Source organism: Arabidopsis thaliana, chromosome 3, assembly GCF_000001735.4.
Source record: "Arabidopsis thaliana chromosome 3, partial sequence".
In the NCBI taxonomy this organism is placed as follows: Eukaryota; Viridiplantae; Streptophyta; class Magnoliopsida; order Brassicales; family Brassicaceae; genus Arabidopsis; species Arabidopsis thaliana.
Genome location: NC_003074.8, coordinates 6,632,538 through 6,649,041, shown reverse-complemented (window position 1 = coordinate 6,649,041; position 16,504 = coordinate 6,632,538). Strand labels below are relative to the sequence as shown.

Sequence of the window (16,504 nt, the reverse complement as noted above, 5' to 3'; positions counted from 1 at the left end):
ACTATTTGACGCCAGAAAATAAAAATAAAATAGAAATATAACAATATTTTACTAACATGATTTTTTAGGGAACTATGTTTGACCACGTTTCTTACATAATCCTTCAGACGCCTGAGTAGTCAAGTCACAGTCGATTTTAAATTATTTTAATGATTTTTAACATAATGAAAACAGAGATATACGAAATAGAAAATAAAGTTTATTTTGAACAACTATAAACAGAAGAAAAAAACTGTACACTTTCACTCATTTGGCAAACTTGGTGGGGTAAATTTACAATGGAGCAAGATCGAAAATGTTTATGTACAGAAACAAACAAACTGAATGATTCTATAATGTTTAAAAGATTTATATTCTATACCAAAAATTTTCCCATCTCTTTGGCTTTTCGATGGTTAAAAGAATGGTTCTGCACTTTTACTCTATTCAAACCTATACACCTGCAAGAACATGAAACATGTTGAAACAATAAGCTCTAGAAACAGATTGGGCACCAAAATCCATATCAAGAGCAAGCTGTTTATAGGAATTGAGAAACCGCCTAACCGGTAAACCTTAGATTTCAATAAGTTTAGTAGACTTACATGCTATATGTAAAAGGGAAGTCACACCAACATGGATAATCTGTAGCAAACAGATTACAACACAGCACAGTAAATGGTTAAAGTCAGGTTTAGTTTCTCAAACTGCTAGATGAATATCGGCAATTGCAATATTCAATCTGTGAAGATGTAAGAGTTTTAGACTGACCATGAATTTACCTGAGTTTATCGGTGTTGGTCCTGCTTCCTTTGTTTGTCGGGGCCTAAGTATTTTTCCATGGATTCCTTTTTATGTTCAGGATCAAGACTGAAAGGAGAAATAATCTACATGAGTCTTTAATACTTTGCAAATAACAGATATTTCCAGCCGTATTTCCAAAATATTTAATATGAACCGACCTATTTCTGATGCCAACAAGAGCACTATGTACAGCTCTAGCACAAGCTGAAGCAGGTGCTATAGCAGCTGTTGGAACTCCCTGAACAACAGTTGCAAATGCTGATCCAGCTCCGTCTCCACGTTGATACTTCTTCAAAGGTGTGCGGACTAATGCAGAAGCTGTCTTTCCTATTCCATCACCGATGCTCTCACATGCCTATAAAACCTCAGCAATGTAAAATATCTGATCCAGGAGCAGAAATGCAGGACATGTATTGCCTTTACACTCACCTTAAGCATGCCTTGCTTAGCATTTCTAGGCTGATTATGTCTGACATTCGTCTTCGTTCTGCCTTGGGGTTGTGGCAATGATGGTGAACTTGCAAATATATATTCTGCTCTCAATAAAATATCATGAGCCCCGGCTGCCAAGTGAACACCGAGTCCAACAGCTTCCAGTGAGATACTTCTGAGAAACGCTACAGTCCCTGAAAACAGTTACAGCTCCGTAATGCGTACTATAGAATAATACAAACTATAAACTCCTAGATGGACCAAGTACATGCTGCTAAACATATTTCTTTATGAATGGATAGTATCAGGAACATGATCGTGATCTGACATGGTGGATATGTAATAATTTGGCCACAGTAGCAAATTTTATGCATCTTACTTAAGAGAGGCAATTCCAGTATCAAATATATTAGAAATCTTATTTATAAGAGTTTCCTAATCATGGTCAGAGGGCCACCAGCTATCATCATTAACCCTTGTTCTAGAGGAATGATGGTCTAGAAAATATATATTAACACCAGAAGAAATTTTTATATACAGCTTCAGTTTTGCAAGTGGCTTCAACAGTTCTAATATAATATATGATAACGAACAATGCCTTCTCAGTGCACTATAAGTAGCTTAGTTTCTGATAGCAGAGATAAATAAAAAGGAAAATAATAGTGAAAATTGAGCATTCAGTACTTCGGGTTTTCAAGTCTTACCTCTTTGGACTCCCTTCACTAGCCTTCGATCTTTCCTGTAACTTTCAACAGGTGACGAGACCAGCTTTAGAGCAGCAGCATAAAGAGCAGAAAGTGATCTTACTGTTGGGATCCCCTTTAAAAGTTGATGAATCTGCAGTTACAGAACATTAAAAAGCTTGTCAGTAAACCCATCAAACGGATGATTATTAATGTGCACAAGACAGCAGGCTATGTGAAACAAACCTGATTCTGAGATACATCTTCCAACCATTCTCCCAGTATAGTCTCACATACATTTCCCCAGCCATAGATTCCAGCAGCATGCACATGTTTGAGTTGTAATTCAATCCCCTGCATTTGTTCTTCTGTGATGAGCAAATTATGCTGAAATAATCTTGAAGACGCAGGTTGGAAAGTTTTGTTTCTTACCTTCCAGGGTACAAGGTTCACAAGCTCTGCATATTTCCCTCCTGTTAGTGCTGCTATATCAACATGATGGGGACTGTAATCAACTCGAACATTAACAGGCCATATGTCGAATTTCTGCAAAATGAATTTAATTAGTCAGACCTTCCTCAAACTTCGAATTACAAACACCGAGGTTCATAATTTCAGCTGAGTGACATCATATATATATCAGAACATTTTCTTATGCCAATCAACATATTAGTATCACATTAATCTGAGGATAGAGACTCGCCCTATCATTATACATAATTATACACGTCCTCGGTGGGTAACACGTGAATGCTTCTCATCTGCCATCATACTAGCTTATAGATAGAAAGAAGCTTTATTCACCTGAAAATATGGAAGAAGCGCTTCTTCTATGATATTATGTCCTTGTACGGAAACCGACATCGTTGAACCACCTGAGTCTCCCATAGAAACAACAGGCTTTTCTAGGCTGTTAGCTCCAAAGAAGCTGATGAGAAAATCCAGCTGACTTTGATGAAGATGTAACAGTATAGGGAGTAAAGCGACCCGTAACCTGGGAGGAAGCAGTTCATGAGGAAAAGAAAGAACGGTTATACATATATATTTACGCAATTAGCAGAAGGTCCATTTAAGTTATAATGAAACACCAAAATCTATCAAAGGAAAAGAAATTATAAATGACAGAAAGACTAAGAATACATCCGTAATTTAATTTAGCCTTACAGTTTGCCAAATAAGGGGACTCTTGTGGAAACTATTCTACATGAATATTACCACCTCCATGGAAAAATGACCTCAATTATTTAGTATTAACGCAATTGTCTTTTTCTTTGATAGGCATTAAATTTAAGAGTGTTACTAATGTATAAATATAACGAAAATAACACGGAAAATGTTTGATAGAGTTGTTGGGATCAAATGAATATACTAAAGTAAACAAAAATTTGTTGATAATTCTATTGTGCATACAACTAGGCCACTGTTTATTGGAATAATAATTGTGGTATTCATTCTTAGATATACGAAAAAAGGTAAGTATAGCACTGTAAATATTATAGATAGCATACCGGTTTTCCTCGAGTGGCGTCTCAGGGTCAGGTCTGACAGCTTTTAATTCCAACTTGAATGCATACGAAGAGGAGTCTCTTGGGTGATCTTTTGAGTTGTAATATCCAAGGACCTATCATTCAAGGGAACAAGTTAATTTATTTACCCAGGTTACTTCTAGTATAATCTATCTTATGATGATAAGAGTGAAAAACCTCAATTACCAATGTCCAAGGTGCATTGTCGCTTCTATCATAAAGATAAAAATCTTGGACCATGAGAGATAATTTAGAGGTACATATTTCGCCAATTGGAAAGGTTTCATACAGGAACTGCACCCCAGATAATTCCAGCTCAAGGCACGAAGTTGTATCCCGGCCCTTTGTATGTTTAAAATTTTCACCTTTCTTTCTAGAATCATGCCAGTCAGAGCCAGAGTAAATTCTCCATTTGAGGTCAATGTTTTTCAGAAGGATACGTCCATTAGCTGCTACAGCAGAATAAGACGTCTGGCCAAAAGATGAACATTCTCCATCCAGAATGTGTTCCTCATGATCTTCCTCAGTTGCTTCTGACACATGGTCTTCTACAATTCTTAAGGACGCGTCATCATACCACCCAGAATTTCCTCTCCTCAGATCAGTCTCAGGAAACAATTCTCTCCCCGACGAATCCCCTTCTTGAGGTACCTCTGACGATGGACGGAACTCAGACAAACAATAGTTTTCAAATATTTCAGGCAGGCTCTCTCTTTCTAGGAATACTTGACTGCTTTCTGAGTTTATTCTGGATGACGACCCACAAATACTTTGATTAGAAGGTAGTTTCTCAGTAGCTGGTACCCAATTATATGCCTGCCCATGAGAGATTCCATGAGGTGACATATAGTTATTCTGACATTCCACAGAGTCAGACTGATATGTCGGATTGACATCAAATTGGAATGCATCTTCATTTATTTCGTCCATCAAACCAATGACCCCAGTTTCATTTTCTGACTCTAATCTTAAATATTTCATTTCTCCACTTGAATCGGAGCTACTGAGTCTATCGCTGATATCTAAATCATTCCTAGCATTTGCCTGTTGAATGCTGTCCCATCGAGTCTGCAAGTGCACAGCTGATTCCTCCAAATCAGGAGCAAGTAACTGTTGGAGCTGGGTGGCCAAGCGAATCAAACCAGAAGTCGTGTCACTGCAAGTTTCAATTACTAAGTGAGATTTTGAACACTCTAACTCCCAAAGAAGGCCATTTTCAGAGTTAGTCCTTAGAATTGCTTCAATAAGCGAATCATTAGCAACTTTAACATAGCCAGACTCATGAAGATGCTCTGAACTGTACGTTCCACCAAGCTTGCTAAGGTCAAAATCCACGGACAGAAGAAGCCCAAGATCTTGAATCCTGATTCTATAATCATTTCTTATGGAATCAACCAGACTTTTCTTTGAAAGGCTAAAAGAAGATGCAGCTACCAGACAGGCAACCCATGGATCACTTGCTTGACGTAAATGATCTGTATTCTCATGGTGGGGCTCATAGCTTAGACCAACATCAACAAAATTCAGAATAAACGAGGAGCCGCTAGATGAGCTGGAGTTGATCTCTTGAGTTTTTTTTTCATCTTCAAAAGAGAAAAAAGAAGTAGCCACTTCTATCCAATCCAGGCGTCCTCCTACGGCCGAGATCGTACAGCCCCTGGCAGATACTGCTAAATAATCGTTACAAATTCCTGGTTCCTGTAAGTGCAGAAAATCTAAGCCAGCGAACCTTGACGACAACGCATTTGAACCTCCTCCATTACCACGCTTGATGGCAGAGTTGTTACATGAGAGTAATAACAGTTCCTGATCAGGTAGACCTGTAACAGAACCCAATAATGTACCTTCCCCATGGGCTAACCAAAAGAAATCAGCACCAGAGACACTGCCAAGATTTGGGACAGACATAAGATTTAATTTCTGAACCCTCAGGTTGAACTGAATCCATGATCCAGGGAGCTCAGTCTGAAGCTGTTTTTTTATGCCCATTCGAGGTTCTGGCCTAACCAATATGTCAATAGAATCACAGTCAACAACGAGAGACGTTTGACACACAACAGATTCCTCTGTTTGCTCAGCTGTATTGGCTGCCATACGCGATAGCCAATTTTTTGCCTCTTCTATTAGATTACATAATTTGCTGTATTGCCAACTATCTAAATGGATAGCAAGTGGAAGCAAATGAACATAAAGGCAGAACGAAGAAGCCAAAATTATTTCTTTCCTGCTTCGAGAGTAGATGTCGTCTTGATCTTTGGGCGTAGCAACAGCAGCAAACTCAAGGCCCCTCCCGCCAGATTTATCTGTCTGAATAGATTCTTCCTGCGTAGCCAACATCTTAGCTCTCTCCACTAACCAAGGGCTAACGGTAGGTCTATCTTGCCAAAACATGCCAATTGTTGAAAGTTGGTGCCTAGTTTTATTGTTGGTATGTAAAATATTATACGCAGAGAATTCAACCTGCCTATGATATGAATTTGTTTCAGAATCTTTAAGGTCAGAAGTGACCAAATAGATGCTAGCATCACCAACACTGAAGCATATAGAGCGAGTAGCTGATGGAAAGTGCATTTCTCCTGGACTTCTTTCCTTAGCCCTTTCCTTATCAGATGGCGGAGAGGAAGATAGATCGACGACGATAAATTGCTGACCAAGCGAGTTGCAGAACCTTTCTGAAATGCTCTCAAAAGGAAACCACAGAATCACTCGAGCATTGCAGATTGACACACTACCTCGCAAACTTTCTGATTTAGAAGAGGATGCCACCTGATTCCTTTCATGACTGGTTATGGGGATAGATTCTGATACATCGTTGAAAAGATTTACCAACATTTCTACCGAATGAAGGTTCAGCCAGAATGTGGTAGGGGGTAAACTCAATGAGAATGAGTTTGATCCTCTATGGCTGGCTTTGGATGATTGGAAATTGACAGTAAACTGAAATCCACTGCCCCCTGCAGCTATAACCAACAATGTCTTGACTGCGAAACCCTTGTTACGAAAGAGGAATCCATCAGAAACTATCTCGCTTAATCTTTCAGAGTCAGAATGCATATCAGAAGAGGCAAAGGGAGGAAGACTAGTCTGAACTTTGGCTTGTAAATCCTTAATCAAACAAGTCTGAGATTCAGCATTAGCAGTGTCAACAACATTTCCACCTTGACAATAATCGGCGATCTCCATGCTGTTCACTTCTCCTTCTAACCTCAGATCATGAAGGCATACCTGTTGACCTTATTGAATATTGTAAGAAACTCGAGCACAGATACTAGTGAGGGGAAGGAAACACAATTCATCAAGGTAATTACCTGAAAAGAGACCGAAATATCTCTGAGTTCGGCACCCAAGTAGTGAATCCGCGTTGAAACACCCTTCCAATTGACTTCATCTTGGAAAAATAATACCACCGAAACTCCAGCAAAGGATACTTTACAACTTGTTTCAACATGTTGTTGTTCTGCATATTGATGAGAATTGTTCAGATAATTTGTTACTATAACAACTTAAACTACTTGGCATTACTAGCTAATGGATTGATTTAAGTACAAAGCTTGATGGTGTATAGGGTAGCAATAAAAGAATAGAGAGAACAAGACATAACCTAAGATTACATATCAGGATTAACACCGGTATAAGAAACCGTACATATATTTGGTTATAACACATACCAATATGCTCATTGCACACATTTAAACACAATTCAAGAAAGTATTCTTACCAGAAGGAAGAAGCAAAGACCCCGAAGCAAGGCTAGATGCAGCATTTATTGCTGTGAAAACAGAAGATGTCCAATTCCACATTCCTTGGCTTCCAGAAGCTGATTGGTAACTCCTCATTGCATCAAAACATTCAAAAAACTGGTCCACACTGTAGGAAACAAGAAGAGAACACAGATAAGAGAATTAAGTTAAAAACTATAGGTAAATTCATATCCAGATTGTGATGAAAGATGAAAAAACAAGTCAAGCAAAAAAACAATATCTATGCTAGAGACATCCTTTATACCTTGCCCCAATATCTACTTCTCCATCCTCTTCTTTCTTGCTGAACGAAGACGGAAACCAATCCGGTATAAACTGTAAGTTAGGTGTAGTATCATGCTCCAATTCTTGGCCACCTGACAAGGATAGTGTAGCTGGAGGCGTTACCATTACATTAGTAGGTATTGTAGGTGAATCCGTCAAAAAATCAGAATGAGAAACTGAGGGGAAACAGTCTGATCCAAAACTTGTGAACGTCTTCCACAATTGTAAGAACCATCTAATTGTAGACGGTTGAAATCGTACTTCAACAGGATCAATAGAAATATCAGCATCCACCTTGCGAATGTCTAAAGAACCATTCTTCCAGGGTATACTAAAATTTAAACTCCCTGAAAAGCCACCTCCTACGCCTGTCATGATCAAAGTCACATCATTTGATGTCTTTTTATCACAAGTTTTGTCGCCATCATCATCATCATCCATATTTAAAAGCTCTACAACGGCTCCTTGAAACTTCACACAGTTTGCAAGTCGATTAATACCAAGGAAATTATCAGGAGAAACTTCATTAGCCGAAACTTGCTCCTCTGAAATTCCACACTCTATTTCTGTCATTCTAAGTACCAATGTTGGTCGAGGACCAGCTTCAGACTGTTTTTTGCCAAAATCGGGATCAAATGCTATAATCAGATTCTTAATTTTGACGTGAAAACTAGTAAGAAACCATTTCACTATCTTGGCAACCGTCTTAACACCTTCATGGACATCGATAGACGCAGATTTTGCAGCATTCATCAACATCTCATTCTCATGCTTTCCTATTTCAAGACGTATATTATGTAAATCTTCTCGTGTAGAGGCGGAGGTGCTGGCTTCATTTGAAGATGATTTATTACTCTCCAAACGTGGTGCAAGAACAAGCTCCAGCTCGTCAACCTCAACTTGACAACCATTGGTCTTCCAAGGCATTTTAACTAACAAAGATCCAATTGAGCCTTCTTTTATGACGAGTGGAGCATCAAACTGGATTCAAAGTAGAAAAATAATATAGGAGATGGGACTGTCAGAATTCGCTTATTCTACTTCTTCTTAACAAATTGATAAGAAAATCAAACTGGGCACATTAAAAACATCGAAACCAAAGCATTTAGCAAACTATGAACTATGAAAAACTTGATTTTGAAACCATAATTTCAAAGCTTTCACTTCATAGATGAACCTCTAAATTCAACGACCTTGGCGAGAATTCAAAAATCATCAATCACAAACCTATACAGATTTCAACTCTATATATTCGTTCAAAACTGCTCATAATAGTACTCTTGGATGAACTAGAGCTAGACCACTACCAATGAACTAGAGCTCCGTGGATAAAGCTGATAGAGAATTTTAAACACAGTTTCACCATCCCTAACATAAAACCTCAACATGCCTAAACTTCTAGTCCAGAGCCAAACACTAACATACTTGCCCAAAATTCCAGGATTCCATAGCATCATTTGAAATAAAAAGAAGAAGAAGAAGAAGAATCAGGAAGGGAAGGAAGAACCTTGTCATTCAAATAGTCAACGTTGATAGCAAGATCGGAGAGCTGAATAGTGCCATCACGAAGCTGAATATCGAGCTGATCAAGGTCGATATCACCAAGTATGAGTTTACCCAATTTCTTCTTCAACAGGAATTTGACAACCCTCTTCACCGCCCATCTAGAAAAAGCTTCCTCCGCTGATTTAGCAATGTTCCACGGAAACACCATCTTGTTTGTTTGTTGTTCCCTTCCCCTGCGGGATTAGAGAATCTCTAGTCGAAGACCCTGATTTTGGGATTTGATGAGATTTTAGGGTTTTTCTAAGGGATGGTGACGTGAAGGTTTCTCGTGATTGGATTGCGGAGAGAGAGAGAATCAGAAGGAAGCAAAAAAGTTGAGTAGACTTTCGTCGTCGTCGTCTTCGTCCTACGGGCTTTTGCTTTACCGTGTGGAGGAATAAGTGCCGTCTCTTTCTATTCTTTCTTCCTTAACCGGATCTATTATTGTACCGGTTACTCAAAAACCGGTTCTCAATCCTAATTGGGCTCTAATTAGTTAGTTGATCACATCATAAATTAAGGGGTAAATGCGTCAATTCTCAACGAATTATGTCTTCAATCCCTTATCTTATTATATCAAGCCAGGGTTTATCAACATAATTTTAAAACTGTTTATTTTTAATGGCTTAAATTCCACTACACAAATCTGTAGGTGGCCATTTAGTTATCTGGTTTAGTTTGGTTTAGTTCGGTTATAAAGTTTTTTGGTTTTTGTGTGATTACGATTTATTTTTTGGTTTGGTGGGACTTCTCTTTCAACCTTTTTCTTAAAGTTTGTTTCTCTTTCCCTTATCCAAATCATAAAATATCATGAAATAATCGTAGTTACCAAAATCAAAATATTTAGCCGTAACGTTCCATGTTTGTCTCCATAACAAGACACAAAAACAATCCCCTCATTGCACAACTTCACTGTTCAGCCAAAAAACTCGCAAAAAGCTGTTATGTTAAGTTTTAGTTCATCTTCCCACTCCTTCCATAGAACTAGAAGTCCCATTTAAACCTTCAAACTCTACTTTCTTCCTGCACACATCAATCAACAAATTTAGTTTTATCTTATCGAACAGATATTATTACAAGAGTCAAGAGGTAAATAGATTTGAAACATTATTACCTCGTCTTTTCCTCTTACCACTGCTTCTCAACTGTCTACCTTCTGAAACAGTTTCCTTCTGTTTCTCGTTTGATTCATTATCATTATCTCGATCTTCTTCATTCCCATCTGAATCATCATCATTTACCTCATTCCCATCTGAATCATTGTTTGCATCATCATTTACCCTAATGATATACACCTGGAACAAGCAATATGTTTCAACATCAATGCCAAAGTCTCTCTACCAGGGTGTATTTCAAGATCTCTAAGTAAAACTCCTTTACCTTGAACGTTGTTCGAGCGATAAGGTGAAACACTACAGCATCTCCATCGACTAACTGGTGATCAATGGCGAAACCTCGCCAGCCTCCACTAAGACCGTTCTTCTGAGCAAGGTATTTCGCCTGAGATTCCTCCTCTTCTTCGTCAACCAAAGTCATTATTACATCACGTTTTGGCATATGTGCCTTGCAAAAAGGAAGCGGCAAACCCTGGTTACGAAAACATATGACATCAGTGGACTTTTACATACTACTATGGCTGAGTTTCAGACATCTTTGAATGTTCAAGTTGTTCACTTACCAACCAAAATCCTCCGGTCACGTGTGATTGGAGCATTGGTTTGGTAAAGCTTGCATATTCTGAATCTAAGCTTGACTGGAGCTTCTCTGCCCTGTCGAATGCGTACATTCTTGCGTCGTCCGAAGCATATACCCGATTCAGCAAATCTCTTCTTCGAGAGCTCCTGCAAAGCAAAACACATAACTTATACTGAAAAGTGAAAACAAACATCAAATAGTGTAAGAGAAGTAATGTATTCATAGAGAGTGTGGATTGGTCAACCTTCTTGGCCTCCTCTCCAGTGGTTCTAGCCCAAACTGCGAGTAAGGATCAGATAACTCTGATAATGAGTAATGAGAAACAACTCACGTTTTTATTCAAAAAAAAGAGAAACAACTCACGCAAATTATAACTAAGAAAAATTGCACAAAAAGATCAAACCCACAAATTTCATATCTCATACAAAATCCTTAAGAAATCCTTAAGGAAACTCAAGTAAAGATAAATGGTAGTAAAAGACCTCTTTATAACTTGGAGGTGGACCTTTGGCACGGCTTGATCTCCTGACCTCCGAGAAATCCACTGGAATACGCATCGTTCTTGGCTTTGCCTACATTTCCATAAAAAAAATTGGTTAATTTCAGAAAAAGAAAAGAAGAAATGAGAAGAGAAGAGAAAGGAAACGTTACTGGTGAGGGCTTGGAAGAAGAAGAAGAAGAAGAAGAGACACGAAGAGATTGAGCAAGCTTGTTGAGATTAAGCTCCCCCATTCTCTTCTTGTTCTCTTCCACCCTATTCAAACGAATCTGTTCATAGCTTAGCTCCGATTCCACCATTTCTCTTAGGAATCCGAAACAGAGATAGAGAAACGAAAGAGACAGATCCAAGTCTTGCTTGACTCTTCAATGCGCTTTTGAGTGACCGTTGGGTTTCTTCTTTCACCGCTATGTATGTGTTTATACTTCTCCAATTTTTTTTTTCTTTTTATGTAATAAAAATCTTAATCATTGTGTCTAATCAAACAAATTGAAATTTCAAATTCTCAACAGTGGAAGGTCTGAGTAAGCCTCCATCGTGATACGTGAAGCAGGTATGGGCTTCTTAAAAGACGTTTCTTTTTTTTCCCTCCATAATTAACAATTATTTTGAGATCCCTTAATATTTTTAACTATTTTAAGAAAACATTTGATTTGATCAGTAACGCTTTACAATAATAATAAAAAAAATACTCAAGAAGTTTGTTTATCCATAAACACATTGAAATCAAAAGAATCTACAAAGACAAATCCTGTGGGTTACTAAGGAATAAAGAAACAAACCTGAGACTTTCCTACACCGTTAGGTAAACAAGAACAACCGTTAGCTAAATGATCCCATGTTCTACTGTTGATGCTACAACCTTTAGTTAGATGATGAGCTTTTTTTTCTGGGGGATTTTCACTTCTGTATTTGAATATCGCTTTGGCAGAATTTCCACAATCCATCTTCTTGCTTCTTCAGAATATATCGGATCTTGTAAGTGCTACAAGAAATTTACAAAGGCTGCATCAGTGAAGAAGATACCAGCTCAGTCCAAAAGTAACCCGAAAGCGAAATGTTTTTTTTTACCTATAATATTTTGCGTTTTTGGGCTGAGATTCATCAACTAATTCTGCTGCTTCCTCCAGAAGAGCTTCGATTTCTGCAGCCTCACCAGCAATACCATCTTCGAATATATGTGCTTGCAAAACCTCAAGATGAAGCAGAACGAACCTCCAATAACAGGATTTCGCCTCTGCTGTTTGTGCCAATGTTTGCCACTGCATTAAACAAAGAAATATTGACTCTACCTAAACATTGATGTTCAACTGTAGTAAACTAACATAATTAAGTAAAGGAATAATAGGAGATGTATAGAAACAGTAACCTGGACAAGCATGGATTCATCAAGGACTTCGGAAAGGCTATAAACTTGATGTGTTGGTCCAAGAGCTTCAGCCTTAACATTTTCCCACTGTCTCACAAGCTCTTCCGCTTCTTCTGTATCCATTGGTCTCTTATGCAGTTCTGACGCAGAATGAGACAATGATGTAGCTGATTGACCAGAGCTTTTCAGATACAGGGCATCCGGATGTTCGCCACAATGCATCTTTAACATGTCAATGAGCACTTTGATGTTTCCCACGATACCATTTCTATTCACAGAATCAAGGTTTTTTCTGAAATTCCCAGACTCTGTTTTCCACAGAAAAGAATCTGATTCTGAATGCGGCCTAGCAGAAACCGATATAGGCATACTCTGTAGTCTACCAGACCTAATGCCTGATAGCTTCAGAGAGAAGAACACGGTGCAACCCAGTAAAGCAACAACAGATACCCTTCCGATCAAACTGCTTTGAGAGAGCCACTCATCCCATATTTTATTTTTGTGTACACCAAGGTTCCTCTTCAGTTGAACAGATGGCATACTGGCACTGGTTTCATCATTATTCTTGGCTGATACCACTGGGCTCTGCAAATCTGTTGGTGTCAACTGCTCGACAGCTGTATAAAGATGTTGTGACGAGTTCACGAACTGTGTTGTGGAAAGTGGTCTTTGGTTCGTCTTATGATTCATGATCGAAGGTGACCCCATTTTCTTGTTTTCTGGATATTTCTTTTCAGCCCGGAAAAAATTGGCCTGCAGAAAGTTGTATATATGATTATCTTTCTGCATAAAAATAGAACTGCTATACAGAATCTTCCAGTAGTGATCTGATTCTTACCAAAGATGGAGAACAACCCCTTGTGTCTGGAAAGTTAGCAAGCACGGACTCCATTAGCCACGCTTCCTGGTCAATTTTATAGGTAGCATGTATGAAGGTCGCTATCAATCTTTCTATGAAAAAAAATCAGAGCTAGCGAAGAGATGTACATACTTGCAAAATTTCCAAATTAAATTTAGTGCATGAACCCAAGGGCTTACTCAAACAAATATTAAGATTTATGTGTATGTACAACCAATCGAAAAAGAAAATGTTAACGGCAGGCATACACAATGCTGTTAAAGCATATTCTATGAATTTAACTACCATCCACTAAATGTATCTATTTCCATTGTTTCAATTACAGCCTGAAACATAGCTCAAACTTATTCATACTCCACTAGAGTTGATCATGCCATTTACATCAGGCATAGCCCTCGCTCTAGTCGTAGCAACAAATGAACACATATTCTTGGTAAAAATCATAAGGTTTACCAGTGAGGGAGTAGCAGAAGTACTTCTCGACTCTTTCCCCAAGATCGAATTACGAACGGCAGAGTCTGAATTTGATTCCAGCTGCTTAAGTTTTTCCAGGGCCTCTGCCTCGGAACCCTGTGCTATCCAACATGTAGGTCCAGTAGCACTTAACTAAATGAACAACGCAAGGATCTTTCGAAGCAAGTGAACTTGAAGTAAATAAGATGCACAAGCATAGTTGATAGGGAAAAAGAATAAAGAAAGCAAGAGGAAAAATACCTGTTTTAGAAGAAATGAGCAAAAAGCTTCCTCAAATTTCAGATCAACACCTTCTGATGCTATGAGACATTCGCATATCGTTTTTGCTTTATTAATCTACACAAGCATACTGAATGTTATGCTTTATAAGCAGATAGAGTAGAGAAGAAATGGACCAATCAGTCTAAATTTAACAAAAGGAAAGAAAACGAGATATACCGTTTCATTTTGCTTGCCTGAAAATCCAACAGCGATGTGACCAAGTAACACCATGTAGAAACAATTAAAATCAATAACAACTCTTTGATTGTGGGATTCCAGTGATTTTTTATTTTTCCGTGTAATGGCTAAATCATCCCATGGAAGAAGATCGACAATCTCTGTGGCCAATAACCTGCTAATTGCCTGGCTCAAAAAGCATGGCCAGTCTTGAATTTGACATGAAGCTTCAACACTAAGGCCCTGTCTGAGCAGTTCGCGTAGCGCGGCAATTGCACCTCGCCTCCTCTCTGCATTTTCTGGCGTGCGTGGCAGGCCCAGTAGATCCAATGTGCAAGGTGGTGCAAGCTCCTCTAGTGACTCCTCAATCTATAAATATCAATTTTAACCCCTTAAAACCCAATATGCTGGTAAATTATGCTTTTGGACAATACGTACTTATATGTGAAGCTCCTAAACATGATGCGATTTACAGTAAGGCATGATCATGCACTTTTAATAATTCAAGCCAGTAACAGGGCTAAAAGTAAACTCAGAGAAGCTTTATATATACTAATGCAAGACAGTAGAACCTGTTACCTGAGTTAACAATGCAAGTTTCCCAAGAGTAACTTTACTCTTCAGAAAACTTTGAGCACGAGCAAGAGCTTCAAATCCTTGAGAGACCTTGTTAACCTCGAAAGCAGCCTTGGCAATTGCACACTAAATGGAAAACAAACATATTAGAGATAGAAGAAGCAGAGGATAGTGAAAGTAGATAACTAGTTCCCATTCTTAGTTCATTTGATTTTACCTCAGCAAGTGCCATAGATAAGAATATATCATGAATATATGGCTTTGAATCAAGGTTCCTGAGAGCAGCCCGGCCAATATCCAGCACAAGTTTTTCTTGTCCAACCTGAAGCATAGTAGCAGAAAGATCAGTACAAAACATTTGCAGGGATAAAACGCAATAAAAGGTCAGAAGTAGTACCTCTTGAAGAAGGCATAGAGCACCAGGCAACCATGCCCACGGAATTCTGAGAGGAGATTTAGGAGCAATCTTTTCTTTTAGGTTACCAGCATATTCTGATTCAAAAAGAAGTTTATCCCTAACATCCATGAGAAGATCCTACACATTAAGAACAAAGTATCAAGAAACTGAAGCCACATTCCCTGTCCAACTCTAGTGATACTATAGGTCTTAACCTGGCGAGCTGCAGCAGCTTCCATTGTATAACCCTCTTCAGCATCAGTTTTTTTCAAATTTATAACCGACTTAACGACCTCGTCTTTCTCAGCTTGCTCAGAAACTCCGATAAGCTGCAAAATCAATACAATTAACAGTATCCTGGAATAATGTCTAACAAACGAAACGCTACATTCTTTACACTCTATTGCAGAAATGAACTATGATACAATATTAAATTGCCAAATCAATACATCCATCTCGTTCTACGCGCTAGAGACTACAAATTGGAGGAAAATGTTTCTATTTCAACAAAATTTAGAAGGATAAAAACAAGTTCCACTTGCACTTCAACGAGGAGCTAAGTAGCAAATCGCGAGAGATAGTAGTATCTACAGAGATTCCGAAAAGTAAGTCAGTCGGAGCAAAATACCTGGTAACACGTAACCGGGAGTTCGATTGTAGAGGTAGATGCAGCGAGAGAAGAAGTACGAGACGGCGCATTGTCGACGACATGGATACCACCACCAGCAGCATTCAACCTCCTCCGTCCTTCTCGCTGAAACCGCCGCAAAGATAAACCAGAACCGAAGAATTCACCGGATTCAGAACGAACGACGAGGAGACCTGAGATCTGAAGCTCCGGGCGATCTACGACGAAGCTGGTGCTGCGATTGGAGATTCCGCAAAGCAGACAAGAAGAAGGGAGAACTGGAAATGTGTAAGCTACTGGCATTGCGCAACAGCTCCAGAAAACGAACGAACCCTAGAAGAAGTAGAGTGAAGCTGGAATCATGGTACAATTTGTTGGATTTCTTCAGAGGAGAAAAAATCGGAAATTTGGTCTCAAGGCTTTTGAGTTTTGACAGTGATTTTTGCCTTTTTCTGAAAGTTTCGTCTTGTGACGATAATAAGGTAACCCGCTGGCCGAAAGAGAGGCTCTGCTAATCTAGGACTAGACGAGACGAGACGTGGTCACGTGATCACGCCACGTGGATAATAAAGAAA

The 16,504-nt window shown here is 38.8% G+C and overlaps 3 protein-coding genes across 7 annotated transcripts; all 3 read right to left on the bottom strand.

Moving 5' to 3' along the window:
- Positions 1-171: 171 nt before the first annotated feature.
- ATG2 (autophagy 2) lies at positions 172-9,403 on the bottom strand. 3 transcript variants are annotated; one of them, NM_001338385.1, is made up of 15 exons: positions 8,957-9,403; positions 7,430-8,430; positions 7,143-7,291; positions 6,733-6,881; positions 3,611-6,649; positions 3,407-3,519; positions 2,703-2,892; positions 2,331-2,444; positions 2,145-2,252; positions 1,920-2,052; positions 1,213-1,409; positions 942-1,138; positions 751-849; positions 585-624; positions 172-440 (listed from the first exon to the last, which is right to left on the bottom strand). In NM_001338385.1, the coding sequence occupies exons 1-13, from the start codon at positions 9,161-9,163 to the stop codon at positions 768-770; spliced, it is 5,679 nt and encodes a 1,892-aa protein (NP_001327751.1). In that variant the 5' UTR covers positions 9,164-9,403; the 3' UTR covers positions 172-440; positions 585-624; positions 751-767. The 3 variants fall into 3 exon arrangements, with proteins under 3 accessions (NP_001327751.1, NP_001327752.1, NP_188550.3); NM_001338386.1 differs by having other exon boundaries at positions 762-849; NM_112806.3 differs by having other exon boundaries at positions 185-440; positions 762-866; positions 938-1,138; ... (1 more) ...; positions 3,725-6,649; positions 8,957-9,331.
- A 360-nt stretch (positions 9,404-9,763) lies between these two features.
- AT3G19184 (AP2/B3-like transcriptional factor family protein) lies at positions 9,764-11,695 on the bottom strand. 2 transcript variants are annotated; one of them, NM_001035649.4, is made up of 7 exons: positions 11,341-11,695; positions 11,172-11,261; positions 10,934-10,968; positions 10,673-10,835; positions 10,375-10,581; positions 10,109-10,289; positions 9,764-10,017 (listed from the first exon to the last, which is right to left on the bottom strand). In NM_001035649.4, the coding sequence occupies exons 1-7, from the start codon at positions 11,485-11,487 to the stop codon at positions 10,007-10,009; spliced, it is 834 nt and encodes a 277-aa protein (NP_001030726.2). In that variant the 5' UTR covers positions 11,488-11,695; the 3' UTR covers positions 9,764-10,006. The 2 variants fall into 2 exon arrangements, with proteins under 2 accessions (NP_001030726.2, NP_001326455.1); NM_001338384.1 differs by having other exon boundaries at positions 10,017-10,289; positions 11,341-11,675.
- Positions 11,696-11,749: 54 nt separating this feature from the next.
- On the bottom strand, positions 11,750-16,405 carry PARC6 (plastid division protein). 2 transcript variants are annotated; one of them, NM_112805.5, is made up of 12 exons: positions 15,930-16,405; positions 15,517-15,630; positions 15,302-15,439; positions 15,122-15,226; positions 14,908-15,030; positions 14,329-14,697; positions 14,131-14,226; positions 13,870-13,986; positions 13,396-13,461; positions 12,558-13,310; positions 12,260-12,450; positions 11,750-12,173 (listed from the first exon to the last, which is right to left on the bottom strand). In NM_112805.5, the coding sequence occupies exons 1-12, from the start codon at positions 16,230-16,232 to the stop codon at positions 12,089-12,091; spliced, it is 2,460 nt and encodes an 819-aa protein (NP_188549.2). In that variant the 5' UTR covers positions 16,233-16,405; the 3' UTR covers positions 11,750-12,088. The 2 variants fall into 2 exon arrangements, with proteins under 2 accessions (NP_188549.2, NP_001030725.1); NM_001035648.1 differs by having other exon boundaries at positions 11,818-12,173; positions 12,260-13,310; positions 15,930-16,366.
- Between the last annotated feature and the right edge of the window lie 99 nt (positions 16,406-16,504).

Bases quoted from the DNA above. Each gene is read 5' to 3' on its own strand.
- ATG2 (NM_001338385.1), bottom strand. From the start codon at position 9,163: ATGGTGTTTCCGTGGAACATTGCTAAATCAGCGGAGGAAGCTTTTTCT. The intron at 3,520-3,610 runs GTAATTGAGGTT...CTTGAATGATAG, and splicing joins ACAATGCACCTTGGACATTG to GTCCTTGGATATTACAACTC. The intron at 1,139-1,212 runs GTGAGTGTAAAG...GAGGTTTTATAG, and splicing joins CTAAGCAAGGCATGCTTAAG to GCATGTGAGAGCATCGGTGA.
- AT3G19184 (NM_001338384.1), bottom strand. From the start codon at position 11,487: ATGGTGGAATCGGAGCTAAGCTATGAACAGATTCGTTTGAATAGGGTG. The intron at 10,836-10,933 runs GTTGACCAATCC...TTTGCTTTGCAG, and splicing joins CTGGAGAGGAGGCCAAGAAG to GAGCTCTCGAAGAAGAGATT. The intron at 10,290-10,374 runs GTAAAGGAGTTT...TGCTTGTTCCAG, and splicing joins TCGCTCGAACAACGTTCAAG to GTGTATATCATTAGGGTAAA.
- PARC6 (NM_112805.5), bottom strand. From the start codon at position 16,232: ATGCCAGTAGCTTACACATTTCCAGTTCTCCCTTCTTCTTGTCTGCTT. The intron at 15,631-15,929 runs GTATTTTGCTCC...TTGATTTTGCAG, and splicing joins TCCCGGTTACGTGTTACCAG to CTTATCGGAGTTTCTGAGCA. The intron at 13,987-14,130 runs GTATTTTTCCTC...TGGATAGCACAG, and splicing joins GCTCATTTCTTCTAAAACAG to GGTTCCGAGGCAGAGGCCCT.